Source organism: Lutra lutra, chromosome 5 (genome assembly GCF_902655055.1).
Source record: "Lutra lutra chromosome 5, mLutLut1.2, whole genome shotgun sequence".
Classification (NCBI taxonomy): domain Eukaryota; kingdom Metazoa; phylum Chordata; class Mammalia; order Carnivora; family Mustelidae; genus Lutra; species Lutra lutra.
In genome coordinates, this window is record NC_062282.1 from 72,445,666 (window position 1) to 72,471,175 (window position 25,510).

The following is a 25,510-nucleotide window of genomic DNA, read 5'->3' on the forward strand; positions in this document are numbered from 1 at the left end:
AAGCAGGCTCCCTGCTGAGCAGAGAGCCCGATGCGGGGCTCCATCCCAGGATCCTGAGATCATGACCTGAGCCGAAGGCAGAGGCTTAACCCACTGAGCCACCCAGGCGCCCCTCAACATTTAATTCTTTGAAGTAACTGCTCCTCATGAATACATTCTGCAAAGCATTTGAAGAATTTGATTCGTTGTAAAACATAGCCTGGGATGCAGTCCTATTCATTGTTTAAGTTTTTTTTTTTTTTTTAACTTAAAGTGAATTTTTAATGTACTATTTAAATGATAATGTTACATTGAATTTAATTTTTTTCTTATGTAGTTGCTCTTGCCTATGGAATCTATAAGCAAGATCTTCCTGCCCTAGAAGAGAAACCAAGAAATGTAGTTTTTGTAGACATGGGGCATTCTTCTTACCAAGTTTCTGTATGTGCGTTTAATAAAGGAAAACTTAAAGTAAGTATATTATTTCTGGAAAACTTTATTACAAGTGTATGGTAATGAGGAATTTATGGGAGTAGTTGAAAAAATAACTTTAAAAATTTTGTTCCATTAATGGAAACTTGGCATGAGCCATCTAAACTAGAGCCAGGTATGTAGAAGTAGGGTAGAAGCTGTAATTTTCAAGAGTTGGCATGGTGTGAAGCAAAGAGCATAGACCTTGAAGAAAAAGCTCTTGAGATTTCTGATTCTTATTTTTCTAATCTATGATTTTTGGAAAATAATGTTTACCCTGTAGGCTTATTAGGATTCTTTAACAGGTAGTCCCTTTGTGTATTTTTTTTTTATACTGAGGATTAAAGACAAAAGTATTGTTTTCTTGATCTTAAGGTTTTGAGTGTTCTGGGAAAAGAGTGTGGGGACTAAAACTTGAATCCCCAAAAAGAAATCATCTGAGAGTGACATTCTAGATTTTTGGAAATCTTAGAGCTCTGGAGAAAACACTTTGACGCAGAGAAGTCTAGCAGTGTTTAAGGAAAGGAGGGCCGAAGAGTTAACATGGTCACATTTGAATTTGCTGGTATATGCCAGCTCCATAATCAGATATAAAATCAGTTCTTTTGCTGATTTTATCTAGAATTTGCTTAAGAACCAGTGAGTTTTTGAGTGTTTGCTTCAGTTACTAGGGGTGGGGATCCAGGTTTCTTTGTGCCAAGGCCTCAGTTGTCTCTCCTTCAAATTTGGGGATTGGTAAGGAGGGTCTATCTGTCTCACAATAAGTATTCGTTAGGTTTGGATGCCATTTTGAGACCCTATTTATTACAGTCCTTTTATTTTGAAAACTAGACTTGGTCTCACTTTATATCTGATTTATTTTGTTTTTAGAATTTTTTTTTCTTTTTCCAATAAAAAGAAAATGAATCTTTGAGATGGTTGGAACTAACAGGTTCATGATTTTTACAGATGTAAATACTTAAACATTTATCACTAATCACTTTCTTTCTAAAGTCCATTGTATACTTTCACCTTTTTTTTTTTTTTTTTAATGTTAAAGCTTTTATCTATTTGGGAGGGAGAGAGCATGCACAAGCAGAGGGAACCAGAGCCAGAGAGGGAGAAGCTCAACAGGGAGCCTCATGTGGAGCTATATCCCAGAATCCTGGGATCACAACTGGAGCCAAAGGCAGACACATAACTGAGCTATCCAGCATCCCTCACCTTTTTAAACAGAAGCTACTGGTCATAATTAGCTTTGGCTTTGGGTGTATATTTGTGATTATTTGCCTTCCCCCACCCCCAACAAAATTGTCCTTTATTATCTCCTGTCATTTGTCAGTTTTGGAATTATAATTAAAATTTAATTCTAAAAATACTCACTATGAAAACACCCCAAACTTGAAGGACATTTTTGTGGTAAAGCATTTACAATGTTAGTACTATGAATAGGATGCTGTATTTCATTTTAGTTTTTTGAAACAAATTAGACTGTAATCAGTTCTGTGTCCTGTTTTTTCCTTCACTTAGTATATTAAAATCTCCCCATGACATTTAACATCTTTGAAGAGATTTTTTATTTAATTTTTTCATAAGAATGTAATCATTTTATTTAGCCTACCTTCTATTATTGAATTGGATTAGATATAGTTTGTGTCTGATCTCAGGATTTTTGGGTAATGGATAATCAGAGCTAATGAGACTTTTACAGGTTGCTGTGAATTAAGCTTCTAGCATGTTTCCTGGTAGTAAACTGCATCGAGGTAGGGCTTTGTATTATTCATAGGTTTGTGACCGCAATAAGACCAGAGCTGTGTAATGACATGTTAGTGCATTTGCCTTGGGTATTTAATTTTAGCTTATAGTCAGATGGGTGTAGTAGTAAGGGCTTGGATTTTGGAATTGAGGGGATTGGGTTTTGAAATGCACTTCTGCCACTTACTAGCTTTGGGACCTGCAGATTATCTGATCTGTTTGGGCCTGTAGCATCATCTGTAAATTGGGGATTACGGTGTCTCTTTTCAGAGTGATAAAATGACAGGTGGAACATTTCCTTGTTTCAGCTTTAACGTGCCCACTCATAATTTATTAGTTAAATATATTTTTTTAAAATTAAAATTAAAGTTATATTTTAAATTGTTTATTTTTGAATTAATAATCATCTTTTTCCCTAAGGTTCTGGCCACTGCATTTGACACAACACTGGGAGGCAGAAAATTTGATGAGGTGTTAGTAAATCACTTCTGTGAAGAATTTGGGAAGAAATACAAGCTGGACATAAAGTCCAAAATTCGTGCATTATTACGACTGTCTCAAGAGTGTGAGAAACTCAAGAAATTGATGAGTGCAAATGCTTCAGACCTCCCTTTAAGCATCGAGTGTTTTATGAATGATGTTGATGTATCTGGGACTATGAATAGGTAACTAGACCAGTATTTTGGTGTTAAACTGAACTGTGATTTTTCTGCACTTCTATTAGCATTTATTTAGTTAAACATTGAAATGATCATGGTTGCTATAAGATAACTTCTATAGGTAAAAATTAGAGACCATTCAGGATCCTGCTTTTTTTTTAAATTTATTTTTATTTCTTTTCAGTGTTCCAGAATTCATTGTTTATGTGCCACACCAGTGCTCCATACAGTATGTGCCCTCCTTATTACCCACCACCAGGCTTACCCAACCCCCACCCCCCTCCCCTCCAAAACCCTCAGTTTGTTTCTCAGAGTCCACAGTCTCTCATGGTTTGTCTCCCCCTCTGATTTCCCCCAACTCACTTCTCTTCTCTACCCCCACCACGTCCTCTGTGTTATTCCTTAAGTTTCACAAATAAGCGAAACCATATGATAATTGACTCTCCCTGCTTGACTTAGTACACTTAGCATAATCTCTTCCAGTCCCATCCATGTTGATACAAAAGTTGGGTATTCAGGATCCTGCTTTTTACGTGAAGTTGGGGTTGATTATTCTAATAATATGGACTGATCTTTTTGTTCTGATTATTCCAGTAAGTTGACAGGTACATGGATTACGTGTGAGTTAGTAGTTATAAAAAAAGCAAGGCGAGGTACTTTAATGCTGAATAGTATTGGATTTGATTCATTTGTTGATTCAGAAATTGGTGTTCTTGGGTAGTTCAGGGTCACTTGTGGGCAATAGCTCTTTTTTTGTACAGTGCTGCAAGAATTCTGGGTAATTGACATTTCATCCTATTCTATCCTCAAACACCCAGAATGTTACTCTTGTCTCTTGGGTTGTTTGCAGGATGAGAGTGGTAAGTTCTTTAGGATGTGAACTCTACTGGTAGAAATTTAGGCACAATCGATGGCTTGCTTGGGGAAGTATGGCCTCAGTTACCCTCAAAAAATTGAGATGAAATTGGAATTTTTTTTTTTTTAAAGATTTTATTTATTTATTTGGCAGACAGAGATCACAAGTAGCAGAGAGGCAGGCAGAGAGAGAGAGGAAGGGAAGCAGGCTCCCTGCTGAGCAGAGAGCCCGACTCGAGCTCGACGCGGGGCTGTATCCCAGGACCCTGAGACCATGACCTGAGCCGAAGGCAGAGGCTTAACCCACTGAGCCACCCAGGCGCCCCTGAAATTGGAATTATATTAATGTGCCTAGTAACCACATTTGTAGTCCCCTTTCCTCTCCACTTGAAAGTGAGGGTTTTCATTTTTATTTTTTATTTTTATTTATTTATTTTTTTAAAAAAGATTTTATTTATTTATTTGACAGAGATCACAAGTAGGCAGAGAGGCAGGCAGAGAGAGAGGAGGAAGCAGGCTCCCTGCTGAGCAGAGAGCCCAATGTGGGGCTCTATCCCAGGACTCTGAGATCATGACCCGAGCCGAAGGCAGAGGCTTTAAACCACTGAGCCACCCAGGTGCCCCGGGTTTTCATTTTTATTAAGCAACAGTTGTGTGTGTATGTGTTAAGGAGACTGGGGGGTAGGAGAGTACCATTGTGTTTCTCAGAAATTGTCGGTGGAATGTTTTGTGATAATCAGAGCCAAGTAGGCATTTCTAAGTAGTTTATACTTTTTAAAAACTGGAAACAACCTCTGTGCTGTTATTTTTACCAGTTGTACTTTGTGTACACTGAGTGTAAAGCTGTCATATCTTGTGCTCTAGTTTATAGCCTTCATATAGTCTGTAATGCTTACCAGCAGTCTTTTTTTTTTTTTTTTTAGCTAATGAAACTGGATTATTTCTGACATTGTAGCCTTTTTTCTAATTAATTTTTTTGAGGTAAAATTTACATTTTTTATTTTTATGATTGTTATTTTTGAGGATTTTTTTTAACTTAGAGCATGAGCAAGGGAGAGGGAGAAGCAGGGACCTGAGCCCCCACATACCATTTTAAAGTGAAAAACTGGGACACCTGGGTGGCTGATTCAGTTAAGCGTCTGTCTTCAGCTCAGGTTGTGATTCCCGGGTCCTCGGATCTAGTCCTGCATCATCCTGCATCGGGCTCCCTGCTCAGCGGGGACATGCTTCTCCCTCTGCCTACTGCTCCCCCTTCTTGTGTGCCCTTTCTCTCGCTCTATCTCTGACAAATAAATAAATTCTTTAAAAAAAAACATGAAAAACTCTGGCATTAAAAAAAAACCCCAAATTGGCATTTTTTAATACATATATGTTGTTGCGCAGTGACCACCTCTAGTGACAAAACGTTTCCATCACTCCAAAGTAAAACCTCATAACCATTAAGCAGTTCCCTTGCCTCTTGTACCTGGCAACCACTATTTTTTTCTTAATCTCTATGGATTTACCTATTCCAGATGTTTCATATAAATGGCATTATAACTGTGTTTTGCTTCGTTTGTTTCTGACCTCTTTCACTTAAACATTATGTTTCCTAGCTTCATTCACATTGTAGCATGTGTTAGTACTTTTTTGCTTTTTATGACAAATAATCTGTATGGAAAACATCACTTTTTTTTTTTAAACTCTTGCATCAACTGATGGACCTTTGGGTTGTTTTCTACCTTTTGGCCTTGAGTAGTGCTTCTGTGACTAGTCATGAATAAGTATTTGTTTGACTCTTTTGTTTTCAGTTCTTTTTGGAATAAATGTAGGAGTGGAATTGCTGAGTCATACACTAATTCTGTGTTTAGGTTTTTAAGGAATTGCCAATTTATCTTCCTCCGCATTTGGACCATTTTACATTCTGATCAACAGTGTATAAGGGTTTCAGTCTCACCACATCTTTCCTGAGGCTTGTTATTTACTACTGCTTTATATTAACGTATTTTCATCATTTTGATTGTTGGAATGAACAGTAGATTTTTAAAAAATGGCACACGTTAACTGTGTAAAGTTCTCACATGTTGATGACCATTTCCACATTTATACCTGGTTGGATAGAAATGACCTTAGGTTGTATTTTTCCCTTGATTATCTTATTTCTTTGAAGTTTTTTTTTTTTTTTAAGATTTTATTTATTTATTTGTCTCAGAGAGAGCACAAGCAGGCAGAGTGGCAGGCAGAGGCAGAGAGAGAAGCAGCCTCCCTGCTGAGCGAGGAGCCTGACCCTGGGACCAGGACCCTGGGACTATGCCCGAGCCAAAGGCAGCAGCTTAATTGACTGAGCCACCCAGGCGTCCCTAAAGTTTTTTTTAAAGTAAACTCTGTACCCACTGTGATGCTCAAACTTACAACCCTGAGATCAAGAGTCACATGCTTCCCTGACTGAGCCAGCCAGGTGCCCCTTTACTTGATTATCTTAAATGGAGTAATAATATTCTTTTGGCATATAGCATTCCTGTTTAATTGTGACAGTGTACTTTTCAGTTATTTGTTATTTGTTCTTTTTGCTAGGTGCCCCCATTTTTTTTCTTTTTTCTTTTCTGGAAAGTCTAATTTACCAGGATAAATTGGGTTTTGTTGCTGGTTGTTATTGATCTTTTTTCCCCAGGTATGCAGTGTGTGTTTTCAGTATGTAGTTTCACAGCTATTTAAAAACCAAGGAAGTTTTCTTGAATTACATTGTTCAGTATTTGTTCTGTTCTTGTACTTTGATTTTATTCTTTCAGTGCTCTTATGTAAGTATGTTGGATCTTTTTAGCTTGTGGTCTGTATTTGTCATTCTCTTTCATTCATCCCTTTATGCCACTATTGGGGCTATCTGTCCTTGTGTTATTTCTAGGTTATTTTTCATGTCTGACATTTGTTCTTTTATTTCTAATTTTTAGTTTTTCTAATTCTTTTAGCTCTTTCAATTTATCATTTTTTTGTTGAGATGCAATTCATATACCATAAAACATGTAAAACTTCAAGAATTCAGTGCTTTCAGTATACTCACAAGGTTGTACAACAAGGGCCATGATCTAATTTTGATATGTGTTCATCGGGCTGAAGAGAAACCTCGTATACCCATTAGCAGTCATCTCCATTCCTCCCACACTAACCATAAGCAATTACTAATCTTCCTGTCTCAGTGGATTTGCATAGTCAGTCTCATTTTATTTTATTTTATTTATTTAAGATTTTATTTTGAGAGAGAGAGAGGACAGGTTAGGGGAGGGACAAAGGAAGAGGGAGAAGCAGATTACCTGCTGAGAAGGAAAGCCCGATGTGGGGCTCCATCCCAGGACCCTAGGGGTCATGGCTAGAGTCCTTAGGCCGATGCTTAACCAACTGAGCCACCCAGGCACCCGTGGTTTTTTGGTTTTGTTTTGTTTTTTAAAGTAAACTACCCTCCCAAGTGGGGCTCAACCTTATGACCTCAAGAACAAGAGTCATATGCTCTACTGACTGAGTTAGCTAGTCCCCTGTCTAGTCTCCTTTTTATGTAAAATCTATAATATTGCTGAACCATTTAAAAAAAAAGTTTTACTTATGAGAGGGAGTGTGTCAGAGAGAGTGTCAGTGTGGAGAGAGGCAGAGGGAGGAGGAGAGAATCTTCAGGCAGACTGCTTACAGAGTGTGGAGCTGATGTGGGTCTCAATCTCATGACCCTGGATCATGACCTACGCTAAAACTAAGAGTCTGACGGTCAACTGACTGAGCCACCTATGCAGCCTGCCCCCTTCCCCTTATGTTTTTTTATTATTCCTGAAATTTTAGACTGGAAGTGTGATTTAAGAGTTTTTCCGAATTCACTGCTCCATAGTGCCCTCTTTTGTTTTTACAAAATGTTTTTAAAATGTCTTTTTTTTTTTTTTTGAAAGATTTTATTTATTTATTTGACAAAGATTACAAGTAGGCAGAGAGGCAGGCAGAGAGAGAGGAGGAAGCAGGCTCCCAGGACTCTGAGATCATGACCTGAGCCGAAGGCAGAGGCTTTAACCCACTGAGCCACCCAAGCGCCCCTAAAATGTCTTCTTAACCTTATGTTTTTCTTTATTCTGTCTTCTTTTGTCTCCAGTATTCTCTTGGTTTCGGATTTTATCAGTAGTAGTTCTTCCTCACTGTGGCCTTTTTTCTTGAAAGAAACTTTTTTTTTTAAGATTTTATTTATTTGACACAGAGAGATGGGGAGAGGGAATACAAGCAGGGGGAGTGGGAGAGGGAGAAGCTGAGCAGGGACCCTGATGCCCCTGGGATTGTGACCTGAGCTGAAGCCAAAAGCTTAACGACTGAGCCACCCAGGTACCCCTGAAGGATGGATTTAACTTGGTTACTGTAGAGCATTTATTGGTTCCTATTCCGCATGGTTCTTATCGTACCGCATTGAGGACCTTTTTTATATTCTCTTATTCTCTTGTTCTGGAGTATGCCAACCCCTCCTTGACTTCACCTGCTGTTTTCAAATTGGCCTTCTGACTTTTGGTTTATTTTTTCAGGTCTATTATATTTTCAGGTCCATTATATGTCCTGTTGTTTTCCTCTTGCTTCCTTTTGCACAGATACGGATACTTCGAAGGAATTGTATAATTATTGATGGTTTTTCTTTACCCATTTGTATTTTGGGGTTTGTGGCAAGTACTGTGTTAACCTGTTTTTGTTGTGTTGATGGGGTTTTGGTTTTGCTATTCTAGTTGCTGTGTATTTATTTGACAGGACATGAAGAGATTAAAAAACTGTACTGTTCGTATCCAGAGTACACAGAGGTGATTACAAATGAATAATAAAATGACAGTCCAATTAAAAAATGGGCAAAGGACCTGAATAAATATTTCTCCAAAGTACATACAGAAATGGGCAGTTAAGGGGCGCCTGGGTGGCTCAGTGGGTTAAGCCACTGCCTTCGGCTCAGGTCATGATCTCAGGGTCCTGGGATCGAGCCCCGCATCGGGCTCTCTGCTCAGCAGGGAGCCTGCTTCCTCCTCTCTCTCTGACTGCCTCTCTGCCTGCTTGTGATCTCTCTCTGTCAAATAAATAAATAAAATCTTAAAAAAAATTAAAAAAGGGCAGTTAAGGGTATGAGAAAGATGGTCAACATCATTAACCCTTTGGGGAAATGCAAATCAAAACCACAGTGGGACAACAGTTCACACCCACCAGGATTGCTGTTGTCAAAAGCCTTGAAGAGGCTGTGGAGAAGTACTTAAACACTGCTGGTGGCGAAAGTAGAGTTACCATATAATTCAGCAGTTCCATTCTTTGGTATAAATTCAGAGTAATAAAACACGTGCACACAAAAATTTCATCCATGAATGGTCATAGCAGCACTACTAATAGCCAGAAAATGGAAGCAGTACAATGGAATATTGTTTGGCAATTTAAAAAATGTGATACAAATATATGCCATAACATGGATGAACCTTGACAACTTTATGTCAGGTGAAAGAAGCCAGTTGGAAGGGACTATATTTTTTATCATTCTGCTACATGGACTGTCCAGCATGAGTGGGTGCCTAGGGCAGAGGGGTAGGTGAGGGGGTCTGGGGAATAATGGTTAATGGTGATAGAAGTGTTATAAGATTGTGATGATGGTTGCACAGCTCTGAATATACTAAAAGCCATATAATTATACATTTTAAATAGTTGAATTTTAGAGTTGTGGGAATTAGTTTTCCAAACAAATTTTAAAAAAGAAACAAAAAGGCTCTACTACTGCTGTTGCCATCTTTTAAGACTCCTCTCTGCAGGATTCTTTGCATTTTTTTATGATGGAGATTTTTAAACATGCAACAAAACAAAGACTTTCATAGTGAACATCCCTATCCTGCCTTTTGGGTTCTTCTACTTAAAATATTAACTGTACCTATTTATCTATCCATCCTTCTATCCATCCACCAATTTTACTTTTTGATGCACCTCAAACTAAATTGCAGACATCTATCTGTATACTTTTCCCCATGTATGTATATTAATCAGAATTCACTGTTTTATAGTTCTTGTTTTATTTTTATATAATGACATACTCAAGTTTGAAATGTTCTTTTGCTGAGTTTTGACAACGGACCAGTACCCTTTTCAGGAGACAGTCCATCATCTCCAGAAATGTTTCCTCAGGCCTTCATCTCCAGGGATAGCTGCCGATGGGACTTTTCATTTTAAGGAGTCGGAGATAAAAATTGCCTGTTCGAGGACTTCTTAGAAATGCAGCCATCCAGTGTGTAGTCTTGTGTAAGGCTTGGTTTGCTCAGCATAAAATTTGAGATTCATTGAGTAGTTGTATCTATCATTTGTTCCTTCTTGTGTATTGCTGACTAGTGTGCCATTGAGGGTTGGTTTTCTCCTCTTGATGAACACTAGCTTTTTCTAGTTTTTTTGTTATTAGGAAAAAAACTAATTTTAAACTCTAACATGTAAGAGTTTTAGTTGTTTACATCTTCACCAGTATTGCTATAGGTGGTCTTAAATTTTTACCATTCTTTTTTTTTTTTTTTTTAAAGACTTTATTTACATACTTGGCAGACAGAGATCACAGGTAGGCGGAGAGGCAGAGAGAGGGGGAAGCAGGCTTCCTGCTGAGCAGAAAGCCTGATGCTGGCTGGATCCCAGGACCCTGAGATCGACCTGAGCTGAAGGCAGAGGCTTAACCCACTGAGCCACCTGGGCGCCTGAAATTTTTGCCATTCATGTGTGTAAATTTACTTTGTACCTCAGAGATGGAATTCATAAAAATCACACTTCTAAAGTATCCGATCAGTGGTTTTTAGTATAGTCACAAAATTGGGCAACCATCCCCACAACCCAATTATAGAATATTTTCATCATCATAAAAAAAAACCCTGAGTGAGTTACTGAGGTATAAAAAGACTTAGAGGAACCCTAAGTGCATAATTAATTGAAGCAGAAGAAGCCAGTTTGAAAAGATTATATACTATTTGATTTTACTTATGATCTTCTGGAAAAGGCAGAACTATGGAGGCTGTGAAACATCAGTGATCTGCAGGGGTTCAGCGGAAGTGAGGGATAAATAGGTGGAGCACAGGATTTTAGGGCAGTGAAACTATTCCATGTGATACTATCGAGCTGGATACTTATTATACATGTGTCAAAACCTATAGAGCACTAATTTATGCTGTCATGTGTTAGTATTTGCTCATCACTTGTTAGAAATGTGATCACAGCCATGTAAGATGCTAGTAGGGGAACTGGGGCAAGGGGACCAGTGAAGGGTATGGTATGTGAGAATTCTCTGTACTTTTGTTTATTTCTCTGTAAACCTAAAACTGATCTTTAAAAAAAAAAAAAAAGGTGTGTTGGAAAAAAAAAGGAAAAAAAGAAATTGTACCCATCAGCGTCTTTCATCATCTGTTCTTCCAGCCCTAGGAACCATTAATCTACTTTCTGTCTGGGGATTTACCTATTCTGAACATTTCATATAAATGGAGTCATACGATAAGTATTCTTTTTTGATTGGCTTCTTTCACCTTGCATAATTTTTTGAAGGTTTATCCATGTTTTAACAACTATGAGCCTCTTACTGTATTCCTTTTTATTCCTGAATGTTACTTTATGGAAATTAGTTCTTTTTCCACTTTTTTGGCTGTTGTGAGTAATGCTGCTGTGTGAAGAACATTTATGTGCAAGTTTTTGTGTGGATATAGGTTTTCAGTTCTTTTGGTTATATACCTAGAGTGAAATTGCTGGGTCATATAGTAACACTGTTTAACATTTCGAAGAACTGCCCAATTCTTTTCCAAAATGGCCACTCCATTGTATATTCTTACCAGGAATGTATGAGGGATTCATGTTCTCCGCATTCTTGCCAATACTTGTTATTACCTGCCTTTTTGATTATAGCCATTTATTCCCCCACATAAGAGTGGAATGTGATTTTAAACCTCTTGCCTTTTTTTTCATAGGGGCAAATTTCTGGAGATGTGCGATGATCTCTTAGCTAGAGTGGAGCCACCACTTCGTAGTGTTTTGGAACAAGCCAGTAAGTATTACTGTGACTCAATTGTTTGTATAATCATGGCTCTTTGGAAAAATGTTATACTTTTTTTTTTTTTTTTAAGTTACACAGATTTTCATTGTATATATCACTTACTTCATTGCTGTATTAACCTTCTTTCTATGTCTGTCTTTCCTCTGGATCACCCCCCCCGCCCCCACCTCTTTTGATAATGGTGTCCTGGGAAATCTAATAGTTTTCTCAGGAAAGCTAATTCAGGGGTGCCTGGGTGGCTCAGTGGGTTAAAGCCTCTGCCTTTGGCTCAGGTCATGGTCCCGGGATCCTGGGATAGAGCCCCACATCCGGCTCTCTGCTCCACGGGGAGCCAGGCCCCCCTCACCCCCCCCACCCTCCACCGCTGCCTCTCTGCCTACTTGTCTTCTCTGTCAAATAAATAAATAAAATCTTAAAAAAAAAAACTTCACCCATTTAAAAAAAAAAACTAATTCAGACTCAGATGGATATAAACATTGCATTTATTTTATAGTGGTAAAAATCGTCTTTTGCATTGCTGCTTGTGGTGGTTGTACAGGGTTTTCTGTCTGAATCTTTTGCTGACTGAGAAATACAGCCACGAGAGGATGTCACCACATAGTTATTTTAACAGGATGCTTTAATTTTATCTCTAGCTAAAAGTAGACGTTTGATTTAGTAACGTATCACTAATTTTCTTAAAACCTTCCGCATACTTTTCCTTGGAGTCCACTGTTGTGTTGGTTGCTAAGTATTTCAGTGTTGACATGTACTGTCATCTTGACAAAGGTCAGTTCTTAAATCAGAGTGATTATGTTAAACTGGCATTTTCTTTCCATACTGGGATAGCCCATTTCTTCAAAGAGCCCTTCAACATATCGTCACTATTTGTTACATAAAATGTGACCAGGAAATCAGGCGGTGTTGGGAAGAGCTTTGGTGTGCACCTTTACTTCTTTTAGGTGGAGGCTGTACCTGTGTTAATAATCTACTATGCCTGTGCTCTGGATGAAGTGCTCATGGGGCTAGGTGTGCTTTGAATACTTTATTTCTTTCCCTTTCTTTCTTTTTTCCTTCCTTCCTTCCTTCCTTCCTTCCTTCCTTCCTTCCTTTCTCCCTTTCTCCCTTTCTCCCTTTCTTGCCATGTCAGAGGTAACTCAGTATTTCAAGGCCCTCTTATTTTCCCTGTGGCTAGCTTAAGTATTGATGTTTTAACAATTTTTTGCATGGGACTGTTTCAGAGATCACGGGGTCTCTGTGCTATAGGGCATTTAGTATTCATGCCTCTGTCCTCTTGAGTTCACGAGAAGTACCAGTATTGTGCCACAGTGCCGCTGTTCCTTGGTGTATCAGAACATACCTATTTTCAGATGCTGCAGCTGTGTGTGTATGTATGTCTGTGTGTATGTGTATGGTGGTGATGAGGGGGAGAAGGAATGGCTGGGTTTTGTTAGGGATCTGTAAGTTATTTTGTTGTGTTAAAATGTTACATTGCTCTTTTATTTTGTTGTAAAATACTAATTTAAAAGTTGTTTTCATCTCAATGTCTATTCTAATAATTTAAAAATAGAGTTAAAGAAAGAAGATATTTATGCAGTGGAAATAGTTGGTGGCGCGACACGAATCCCTGCAGTAAAAGAGAAGATCAGCAAATTTTTTGGTAAAGAACTTAGTACGACACTAAATGCTGATGAAGCTGTCACTCGAGGCTGTGCATTGCAGGTGAGCTTTCTCTCATAGGGAGCCATCCATTTATAGGTCATTGTGCCTAGACGGGATTGCTTTTCTGTATCCAGCTAGTAATCTGAGGTTAGCTTATTAGCATGATCTCTAGGTGTAAGATTCTGAAATTTTAGTTTAATTTTTAAAAATTTTTTATTTTTTATATTTTATTTATTTATTTGAGAGAGAGAGAGAATGAGAGCATGAGAAGGGAGAGATCAGAGGGAGAAGCAGACTTCCCGCCAAGCTGGGAGCCCGATGTGCATGAGCCGAAGGCAGTTGTTTAACCAATTGAGCCACCCAGGTGCTCCTGAAATTTTAGTTTTATAATGGATATCAAAGGTGGTGTTAAATGGAATTGTACTCTGTAACATGTAGTAAGCTGAATTAATTTACTAGAAACATAGGTAAGCCTGAAATATTACTAGAATTTGGCACATTATCTATTGTCTATATATGAAGTAGCATCAAACATCAGTTAAGTAAAGGTTTGGGTTAATGGAAAAATGGTAAGTAATGGCTAGATAATTAATTTGACAAATTTTAAAAACTTCTATCAATTTGACAAATGATAGAAGTTTTTAAAACCACTTACACATCATTAAATTATTAATGTGAACACCTAAAAACCGTTGATGGAGGTTTTTTGAAGTCATTTATTTATAGGCCTCATCATAACATAATGTCTGTGCTTGTCATATGGAATTTTTAAAAATTATTATTCTAGTGTGCAATCTTATCGCCTGCTTTCAAAGTCAGAGAATTTTCTATAACTGATGTAGTACCGTATCCAATATCTCTGAGATGGAATTCTCCAGCTGAAGAAGGGTCAAGGTAATAACATTTATTAATTATTTTTATACTTAAAGTTAACTTAGTGCTAAGTATGAGTAAAAGTTCCATTTAAACTTTTGCAGATTTGTAGCATTTCATTACAAGTGTATGAATCAAAAGTGATGCCTTAGTCTTGAGAATAAATTTTGTGTCTTACTTAGTTTTTATAATTGATCCTGCTGAAGTAATTAGTGCCTTTTACATACTTACTGCAGTATATTTATATTCCTTTTCTTAAAACTGATTTCATATATATATATCTATGGATATATATGTAAGTTCCCTCATCCCCCCCCCCTTTTGGAACCTTTTATATTCCGGAAATGATGACAGATGAGAGAGCATGAGCCATGCAATAATTACAGATGTAGAGTAAATTGGTAAAAGTGTTCAGGAATATCTTAAATTTGTGTGTTTTTGTCTTTTTCCTCCCATCTAGTGACTGTGAAGTCTTTACAAAAAATCATTCTGCTCCTTTCTCTAAAGTACTCACATTTTATAGAAAGGAACCTTTTACTCTTGAGGCCTATTATAGTTCCCCACAGGATTTGCCCTATCCCGATCCTGCTATAGGTAAGTAGAATTTGAAACTTTAAAAAATGAAAATTTATGTACTTAGAATTGGGAGAGAGCAAGTATTCTGAAATTTGGTATTGAAAATCCCACAAAAAAATCTCTTCTAAGTTGTGACCAGTTCACTACTAGCAGGATGGTTACTATTTAATTTGATCTCTATTGTGTGGGCAATATTTCTTGGTTAATGCGTATAGTGGGTATACCTTGTACATAATGTGATAATACGTAGATACTGAAAAGGAGTTAAACTCAGTGTTGACCCTAACACAGAATTAAATGATGGACACAGAAAATCATTAGAAAATTGTTATGTCGGTACCCTAGGATATGGAACCATGTTGGCTAGAGTCTTTACAGACCCTTAGAAGCTCTTAAAATATGGAAATTGTACTAGCTGAGGAAAGAGACTAGAATTACATGATCATCACAGACTTAGAATACATGAGGAAAGTATTAGGAATATCTTGAATGGCACTTAGAAGCTGTGGGAAGGTTAACGTACTCTGTTTTCCTCATTTGTAAAACAGGAATAAGAATGAGAAATTATGTTTTGTGAATTAAAAATCAAGTAAAAGTTTGGTGTAATAACTAACTCTTGATGTATGTCAGTTTCTTGATAAATGACAGAAATGGTATGGAATCACTAGGGTTTTTTTCAGTAGAGGAGACGTGACATTGGTTTAGGAACTTCCCTGGCAGTGGCATATAAAGATGAATTGGAATAAGGGACAAGAGGTAAGAAAGTGTTCAGAGGGTTAGGAGATGTGTTAGCCCTCAACTGGGACAAGGTACTAAGAGTTTGACTATGAGAGGAGGAGGAGAAATCTGATGATTTGGTTTATTTGAAGTGTCATATTACTGACCTGTCACTGAGAAATGGGCATAACTTGGCTGTATGGGCATATATTCATGTTTGAATTCGTCCTCACAGGTTATGTCTTCTCTTTTGTTTCATATGTCCCTAGCTCAGTTTTTAGTTCAGAAAGTCACTCCTCAGTCTGATGGCTCCAGTTCAAAAGTGAAAGTCAAGGTTCGAGTAAACGTTCATGGCATCTTTAGTGTGTCCAGTGCATCTCTAGTGGAAGTGCTCAAGTTTGAGGAAAATGAGGAACCGATGGAAACAGATCAGAATGCAAAGGAGGAAGAGGTAATCTGGCTATTTTATACATTTTAAACTTATGATGGTGTAAAGGTGACTTACCTAGAAATTCTAAGATTGACTGGGTGGCAGGTGAGGAACCTTGTGACAGCTGCCGAGAGTGCACTGTGTCCCCTTATCCCACCACAGGTGAATTAGCAGAAGCTCTTCGTGCGGTCTATCCAATAGAAATGAAATACAGTTTGGGTTCTCTCTCCAGACCATGTACTTCTCAAGTTGAGTTGTTTTTGATTCTCATTACTGAAGAATGCTTTGAGTCTTGGTTGATTATTTTCATAAGTTGATTTTACAGTCATTTATTGGAATCATGTCCTGGGTCTCATCCTTACTGTGCATCAAAATCAAGCTTTATGAAACTACAAATGGAGTCTCCAGAGGTCATATGGAGTTTGTCTGGGTTAAGGCCCAGGTATCATTTATAAAAGCCTCTGGAGTCATTTTTAGGAGCTGCAGACATTCAAGTCTCCACAAACTTTTCCCTTCTTTGTCACTATTGTCAGGCTTTGTGTTTTTTTTTTTTTTTTTTTCTCTTTCAAAGATTTATTTAATTAAGGGAAAGCATGCATGTATGCATGCAAGTTGGGGGAGGAGCAGAAAGAGAATCTTCAAGTAGGCTCCCCACTGAGCAGGGAACCCAATGTGAGGCTCAATCCCACAACCCAAGAGATGATAACCTGAGCTGAAACCAAGAGTTGGAAGCTCAACGGACTGAGCCACCCAGGCACCCCCATGCATTGTTCTTTTTTAACAGAATTCTCAAGGTGTTCACCTACCCTAATGCGCACAATGGTTGTACTTGTGAGGATGAAAAGACTAATTTAAAAACTGCTTGAAAATGTTGAGACTTTTGAGAGAAATTTACTCACGAGGGAGCATGGATAAACTCCTCTCTTAAGAAATATTGTGTAAAATATTAAGATGAGTACTGCTTTGGTTTACAAAGCATTTTCACAGCCACCCCTGTGTGTATACGGTAGGGTAGGGCAAGTGTTTACTCCATTGTACAGATTTATTAACTGAGAAACAGAGAAGAGAACTTCCTGTTAATAGGAAACATATGTGTTGTAACTAGAATTTCAGTCTAAGCATCTTGATGGCTTGTAATTGATCAGGAATTCATACCATGGTATTTTGCCAGTGTGTCATGAAGGTTGCTTAGTCTTTTGTTAGTATTTTCTAGTTTGAGGATTCGATGTGACCTGTTTTTCAGAAGATGCAGGTGGACCAGGAGGAACCACATGCTGAAGACCAGCAGCAGCAGACACCAGCAGAAAATAAGGCAGAGTCTGAAGAGATGGAGGTTTGAGTTGTGTTTTAGAATAGGATTTGTAATCTCTTTACATGAGATGCTATGTCTTAGAAGGTAGTTACACAGTTGACCCTTGTACAGTGTGCAGATTAGGGGTACTGACCCTTGTGCAGTAAAAAAATCTGCATATAACTTTTGAGTCTCCAGAAACTTTACTAGTGGCCTATTCTGTTGACCAGAATAACATGAATAGTTGATTAACTCCTCTTCTGTATGTTATAGGTGTTACATACTGTGTTCTTACTGTAAGACTACAGAAAAGAATAGCTTACTAAGAAAATCATAAAGCAGAGAAGATACATTTATAGTACTGTACTGTTATTTATCAAAACTGTATGTGGATGGACCTCTGCAGTTCAAACCTGTTTTATTTAAGGGTCAACTGTATTAGGAATTCTTTACATATATGAAGTTTTTAAGTAAGATTTTGTAGTGAGTTTGGAAAGTATGTTTGGCAAGAACTTTGAACTCTAGTCCCTTTGGAATTTGGGAAGAATGCACTCAAAAACCATAATTTGACCAGGCTGGTGATTGGTTCATGTTGGTTTCTGAATGGCTGTTACTGTTTTTCATCCTGTCCGTAATTTATTCTTTTCTGATAAATGAGATGTAATTTTTTCAAATTTTGTTACCTCTCTCACACTTGTCTTTTGTCTAAAGATAGTTTTTTTATTTTATGTATTTATTTAGAAAGAGATTTTATCTATTTTTTTGAGAGAGAGCATGAGTGGTAGAAGGGTAGAAGGAAAAGCAGACTTCGTAAGGGCATGGAACCCAATGCAGGGCCCTGGGATCACAAACTGAGCCAAAGGCAGACACTTAATGTACTGAGCCACCCAGGTGCCCCAAAGATAGTGTTTTATTTTTATTTATTTTATTTTATTTTACTTTTTTATTAACATTATTTCAGGGGTACAGGTCTGTGATTCATCAGTCATGTTATTCTGGTCAACAAAATAGGCCACTAGTAAAGTTTTTGGAGACTCAAAAGTTATATACATAGTTCACAGTGCTCACCATAGCACATACCCTCCCCAATGTCCGTCCATCACCCAGTCACCCCATCCCTCCCACCACCCACCACTGCAGCAACCCTCAGTTTGTTTCCCGAGATTAAAAGTCTCTTATGGTTTGTCTCCCTCTCTAGTTTCGTCTTGTTTCATTTTTTTTGTCTTCCCTTGTGATCCTCTGCCTCGTTTCTCAAATTCCGCATGTCAGTGAGATGATATGATAGTTGTCTTTTTCTGATTGACTTATTTCAGTTAGCATAATACCTTCTAGTTCTAGTTCCATCCATGTTGCAAATTGCAAAATTTCATTTTTAATGGCTACATAATATCCCTGTGTGTGTATTGTGTGTATACACACTTCACATTTTCTTTATCCATTCATCTGTCTATGGACATCTAAGCTCTTTCCATAGTTTGGGTATTGAGGACATTGCTGGTATAAACATTCAGGTGCAAGTTCCCCTTTGGATCACTGCATTTGTATCTTTGGGGTAAATACCCAGTAGTGCTATTGCTGGGTCGTAGGGTAGCTCTATTTTCAACTTTTAGAGGAACCTCCATACTGTTTGCCAGAGTGGCCTGCACCAGCTTGCGTTTCCACCAACATTGTAGAAGGGTTCCCCTTTCTCAGTACCCTAGCTAACATCTGTCATTTCTTGACTTGTTAATTTTAGTCATTCTGACTGTTGTAAGGTGATATCTCACTGTGGTTTTGATTTGTATTTCCCTGATGCCCAGCGATGTTGAGCACTTTCTCATGTGTCTGTTGGCCATTTGGATGTCGACTTCGCAGAAATGTCTCTTCATGTCTTCTGTCCATTTCTTGATTGGATTGTTTGTTCTTTGGGTGTTGAGTTTGATAAGTTCTTTATAGATTTTGGATACTAGCCCTTTATCTGATATGTCACTTACAAATAAAAAGTGTTTTATTTATTTTTTTTAATATTTTCTTTATTTGACAGAGAGAGACATAGTGAGAGAGGGAACACAAGCAGGGGGAGTGGGAGAGGGAGAAACCGACCCCCCGCCAAGCAGAGAGCCCGATGTGGGGCTTGATCCCAGAACTTTGAGACCATGACTCGAGCCGAAGGCAGACGCTCAATGACTGAGCCACCCAGGCACCCCAAAAGATAGTGTTTTAAATAATTAACTATTTACATGTGTTTTGTAGATAGTGTAAATAATAAATTTATCCCAAGTATTTAATTAAATGACTACGTAACATTTTTGAATCCTTTACAATCCTGTTTTTTAATTCTGACTTCCATGTTTTCATGTTTAAGTTGGGTGCCAGTATTGGCACCAAAAATTAAAAATTTTTAAATTTTTTTTAAAGATTTTATTTATTTATTTGACAGAGAGATCACAGGTAGGCAGAGAGGCAGGCAGAGAGAGAGGGGGGAAGCAGGCTCCCTGCTGAGCAGAGAGCCTGATGCAGAGCTCTATCCCAGGACCCTGAGATCATGTAGGCAGAGAAGCAGGCAGAGAGAGAGGAGGAAGCAGGCTCCCTGCTGAGCAGAGAGCCCAATGCAGGGCTGGATCCCAGGATCCTGGGATCATGACTTGAGCCGAAGGCAGAGGCTTTAACCTGCTGAGCCACCCAGGCGCCCCTGAAAGCATGTTTTTTTCTCACATTATGACATTGCAATATATAATCTCACTTTGTGGTATTTCTGATTGTGGTATTTAAAAAAGTTTTACAGAGGGGCGCCTGGGTGGCTCAGTGGGCTAAAGCCTCTGCCTTCAGCTCGGGTCATGGTCCCAGGGTCCTGGGATCGAGCCCCGCATCAGGCTCTCTGCTCAGCAGGGAGCCTGCTTCCCCCTCTCTCTCTGCCTGCCTCTCTGCCTACTTGTGATCTCTGACTGTCAAATAAATAAATAAAATCTTTAAAAAAAAAAGTTTTACAGAGCTTGTAGGTGGTTTCAGTCTGTTACTCATTTTCACATCAGTTAATAAAATTGAGTTACTTCCATTTGGCTGTGCAAGTACTCATAAAATAGAAAATACAAGAAAATAGAAGATATAATAGTGATGATGTGCTGATTGTAGGGTTATGGGAGGGTGTGTGTGTGTGCGCGCGTGCGCGTACATACAGTGTAGTAGTAGTAATTATATTCATGCTGTGGTGCAGCCAGTGTTCTGAACTTTTTCATCTTGCCATATAGATACTCTGCCCATTAAACAACTCTCAAATGCCTCTCTTTCCCTCTCCCTAGCCCTTGGCACCCACCGTTATTTCTGTCTCTGTGGATTTGACTACTCATATAATACTTACTTTAAGGTAGTATAATACTTACTGTAAGTAGATATTATAAGTAATCATCCCAGATTATTTATATCATTAGAAAACTAATAAAAAACCAAAAAACACTCTTGAAAACATGACCCATTTAGAAGTTTAAGATAGTCTGTATATGTGTTTGTTAATAATGATTTCTTGTTATTTTAGACCTCTCAAGCTGGATCAAAAGACAAAAAGATGGACCAACCACCTCAAGCCAAGAAGGCAAAAGTGAAGACCAGTACTGTGGACCTGCCAATTGAGAATCAGCTATTGTGGCAGATAGACAGGGAGATGCTCAACTTGTACATTGAAAATGAGGTGGTTATTTCAGTTCTCTTAGAGCAAGAAGCTAACAGATTAATGTGGCCATAGCGTTCAAACGCTTTGTCTAATGACCTTTTATGCATTTTTAATTGTTCGGAGTTTAAGGCCGTAATTTTAGATTTTTGGATACTTCAAGGGCAAATCCCATGTGATACCAAAACTCTTTTATGGTTTTATGGGTCTATAGCTAGAAGCTCTCTTAAGAGATCTTTGACATTATGTCTTTGGTTTAGGGGTGGTATCAGTCATGGTAAAGTTTGTGTGTGTGTGTTTGTTCACTTGAGAGCTTGGGATGTTTGAGGTGGTGGGTCATGGATGTTGATCAGTAGGATAAATCAAAGCATTAGTGGTAGTGCTGTTTTGTGTATTCCTTTCCTTATTGCTAGTCAGGGTTGAACTCTTGGTACTGTGAGTAGTGCAAGGTTTGGCAACCTGGTGCACAAATTAATGAATTGTTATCTCTGAAGTTTTTCTGTTATGTATCCCTTGGATCTTAGATTTTTTTTACAGAACTGTAACATTTATACTATGAATCATTTGATTTTGTTGGTATTGTATAGTAATCCTACAGCAGAGTATACCACCTTGTGACATGGAGCTAATACTAATAGTTTCTTAAAGTTCTTGTTAAGTTCTTATTTTTGCTTTTGAGTTTCTAAATCTTGATATTTCTATTACTCTTTTTTCTAAGATACAGAGCTCACAGTTGATCTTCATAATTTATTGGGGACTAATACTTCCACTTTTCCTTTCTTGGGTTATTTGCAGAACTAAAAGGATTTGGGGAAGAAGGAATCTCCACTTTTATAATTACAGTACTTAGTACTTAAGAGGATATTGTCTCAGTTGTCTGAGTATCTCATTTATACTGTTCTCAGGGTAAGATGATCATGCAGGATAAACTGGAGAAGGAGAGGAATGATGCCAAGAATGCAGTGGAAGAATATGTATACGAGATGAGAGACAAGCTTAGTGGGGAATACGAGAAGTTTGTGAGTGAAGATGTAAGTATGTGCCTACCTACTAGGTGTCTTCTGGGAGCAGCCTTAAATGTGGTAGGCACATTTGCTGACATCTGTAGGTACACAGTCAAATGATTAAAAATGGGTTTTTAATGGGGGGAAAGTTTTATATATTTTTTTTTAAGATTTTTTTTATTTGACATAGACAGCAAGAGGGGGAACACAAGCAGGGGGAGTAGAAGAGGGAGAAGCAGGCTTCCCACTGAGCAGGGAGCCCTGTTTGGGGCTCAATCCCAGGACCCTGGGATCATGACCTGAGCCAAAGGCAGATGGTTAACAACGGAGCCACCCAGAGGCTCCAAGTTTTGTATTTCTTATAATGCACTGTTTCCCAAAGTCTTGTCTTCATGTGTCACTTTTTTCTTTTTTGTGCATCACTTTTTGATACATTTGCATGCCATTATTTACCTGGTGTTTTTCCTTAAGTCAGCCCACCCTTCTCTCATGTTTTTGTATTTTAATTCACTTAAAAAAATTGAGGTATAATTGACAACATAACATTAGTTTCAGGAGTACAATATAATGATATTTGTATATATTATGAAATGATCATATAAGTCTAGTTTAACATCTGTCACCCACTATACACAGTTAAAAAAGTTCTTTTTTCTTGTTTCTTAATTAATTATTTTTTAAATTAAAGATTTTTATTTATTTGACAAAGATCACAAGTAGGCAGAGAGGCAGGCAGAGAGAGAGAGGAAGGAAAACAAACTCCCCGCTGAGCAGAGAGCCTGATGTGGGGCTTGATCCCAGGACCCTGGGATCATGACCTGAGCCGAAGGCAGAGGCTTAACCCACTGAGCCACCCAGGCACCCCTTTTTTCTTGTTTATTATTAGCAGCTTTCAAATAGCCAATACAGTGTTTTAGTTATATAGCTCACATTTTAAAAAATATTTATTTATTAATTAAGATTTTATTTATTTATTTGATAGACATCACAAGTTCACAGAGGCAGGCAGAGAGAGAAGGGGAAGCAGGCTCCCTGCTGAGCAGAGAACCCGATGCAGGCCTCGATCCCAGGACTCTGAGATCATGACCTGAGCCGAGGGCAGAGGCTTTAACCCACTGAACCACTGCCTTGGTGGTTTATTTTTTATAGCTTACGTTATTATTATTTTTTTAAAGAAGATTTTATTTATTTGAGAGAGAGCGCAAGAGAGCATGAGCATGAGTGGGCAGGGAGAGGAAGAAGCAGATGCTTAACTGACTGAGCCACTCAGGCCCCCCAGCTTACATATTTTTCAATGCAGTTTTTATTTCTGAAATTTTCAGATAACCGTATTAATCCAAAATATTAAACCTATCCCCTGCAGCAGAGAATAATAAAACCATCTGTAGTTATCAAGCAAAACGACATTGCCATTCTTGTCTGTCCCCTCCCCCCACATCCCCTTTCTCACCCCGTATTTTAAAGCAAATTCAGATACTGCAGTCTTTGCCTGTGACTTCACTCGTCATTCAGCTGATTTTTGACTGACCCGATCATAATATTTTCTTCATATTTAGGATCGTAACAGTTTTACCTTGAAACTAGAAGATACTGAAAATTGGTTGTATGAGGATGGAGAAGACCAGCCAAAGCAAGTTTATGTCGATAAATTAGCGGAATTAAAAGTAAGTACTTCTTGGGGGTGCCTGGCTGGCTTGGTTGGTGGAGTTATGTGATTCTTGATATTACATTTGTGAATTCAAGCCTGATGTTGGGCCTAGAGCTTAATTAAATAAAGCAGGAGGATGGAGAGCATTTCCTTCTGTTTTTTTTTTTTTTTTTTTTTTTTAAATGTGTGTCTTGAAAGCAGAAGTGTTCTGAAACTCAAACCCACGCTGTAATTTCAAAGAATTTATCTCAAAATTGGGAGGAATTCTCATATCAAGTAATGAAGACAGGCTGAAAGTGATGGAAGAACTATACCCTTTATCACATATGGTCATTTTCTTATTTTTAGAACCTTATAGTAACAAAATTATTTTTCTGAAAATTCAGTTTGGATTTAAAATGTTTTTCTGAGGGAGATTGCATTCTTGGCATGGCAGTTGAGACTAGAAAGATGTGACCTGTCCTAAAGGCACCTGAGGTGCAGTTGAGGCGGGGTTGTTTATATAGTTTTAATTTTCGTAAAAGTAAAGTATCTGGTTTTGTATTTAAAGAATCTGATCATTTACACCAACAACAAGACAGAAGAAAGAGAAATTAAGGAGTCCATCCCATTTACAATTGCACCCAAAACTATAAGATACCTAGGAATAAACCTAACCAAAGAGACTAAGAATCTATACTTAGAAAACTATAAAGTACTCATGAAAGAAATTGAGGAAGACACAAAGAAATGGAAAAATGTTCCATGCTCCTGGATTGGAAGAATAAATATTGTGAAAATGTCTATACTACCTAAAGCAGTCTACACATTTAATGCAATTCCTATCAAAGTACCATCCATTTTTTTTCAAAGAAATGGAACAAATAATCCTAAAATTTATATGGAACCAGAAAAGACCTCAAATAGCCAAAGGAATATTGAAAAAGCCAAAGTTGGTGGCATCACAATTACGGCCTTCAAGCTCTATTACAAAGCTGTCATCATCAAGACAGCATGGTACTTGCACAAAAACAGACACATAGATCAATGGAACAGAATAGCCCAGAAATAGACCCTCAACTCTATGGTCAACTCATCTTCGACAAAGCAGGAAAGAATGTCCAATGGAAAAAAGACAGCCTCTTCAATAAATGGTGTTGGGAAAATTGGACAGCCACATGCAGAAAAATGAAATTGGATCATTTCCTTACACCACACACGAAAATAGACTCAAAATGGATGAAGGATCTCAATGTGAGAAAGGAATCCATCAAAATCCTTGAGGAGAACACAGGCAGCAACCTCTTCGACGTCAGCCGCAGCAACATCTTCCTAGGAACATCACCAAAGGCAAGGGAAGCAAGGGCAAAAATGAACTATTGGGATTTTATCAAGATCAAAAGCTTCTGCACAGCAAAGGAAACAGTTAACAAAACCAAAAGACAACTGACAGAATGGGAGAAGATATTTGCAAATGACATATCAGATAAAGGGCTAGTGTCCAAAATCTATAAAGAACTTAGCAAACTCAACACCCAAAGAACAAATAATCCAATCAAGAAATGGGCAGAGGACATGAACAGACATTTCTGCAAAGAAGACATCCAGATGGCCAACAGACACATGAAAAAGTGCTCCATATCACTCGGCATCAGGGAAATACAAATCAAAACCACAATGAGATATCACCTCACACCAGTCAGAATGGCTAAAATTAACAAGTCAGGAAATGACAGATGCTGGCAAGGATGCGGAGAAAGGGGAACCCTCCTACACTGTTGGTGGGAATGCAAGCTGGTGCAACCACTCTGGAAAACAGCATGGAGGTTCCTCAAAATGTTGAAAATAGAACTACCCTATGACCCAGCAATTGCACTGCTGGGTATTTACCCTAAAGATACAAACGTAGTGATCCGAAGGGGCACGTGCACCCGAATGTTTATAGCAGCAATGTCTACAATAGCCAAACTATGGAAAGAATCTAGAT

General features: G+C 38.1%; 1 protein-coding gene across 1 annotated transcript in view; it reads left to right on the plus strand.

Moving 5' to 3' along the window:
- HSPA4 (heat shock protein family A (Hsp70) member 4) overlaps positions 1–25,510 on the plus strand; it is a 54,107-nt gene that overhangs the window by 23,709 nt on the left and 4,888 nt on the right. The window contains exons 6-16 of the mRNA XM_047729177.1: positions 317–450; positions 2,605–2,849; positions 11,636–11,712; positions 13,271–13,422; positions 14,150–14,256; positions 14,696–14,829; positions 15,798–15,979; positions 17,202–17,291; positions 20,761–20,913; positions 21,798–21,923; positions 23,453–23,560. Coding sequence (XP_047585133.1) covers positions 317–450; positions 2,605–2,849; positions 11,636–11,712; positions 13,271–13,422; positions 14,150–14,256; positions 14,696–14,829; positions 15,798–15,979; positions 17,202–17,291; positions 20,761–20,913; positions 21,798–21,923; positions 23,453–23,560 — 1,508 coding nt within the window. The remainder of the gene's footprint in view (positions 1–316; positions 451–2,604; positions 2,850–11,635; positions 11,713–13,270; positions 13,423–14,149; positions 14,257–14,695; positions 14,830–15,797; positions 15,980–17,201; positions 17,292–20,760; positions 20,914–21,797; positions 21,924–23,452; positions 23,561–25,510) is intronic.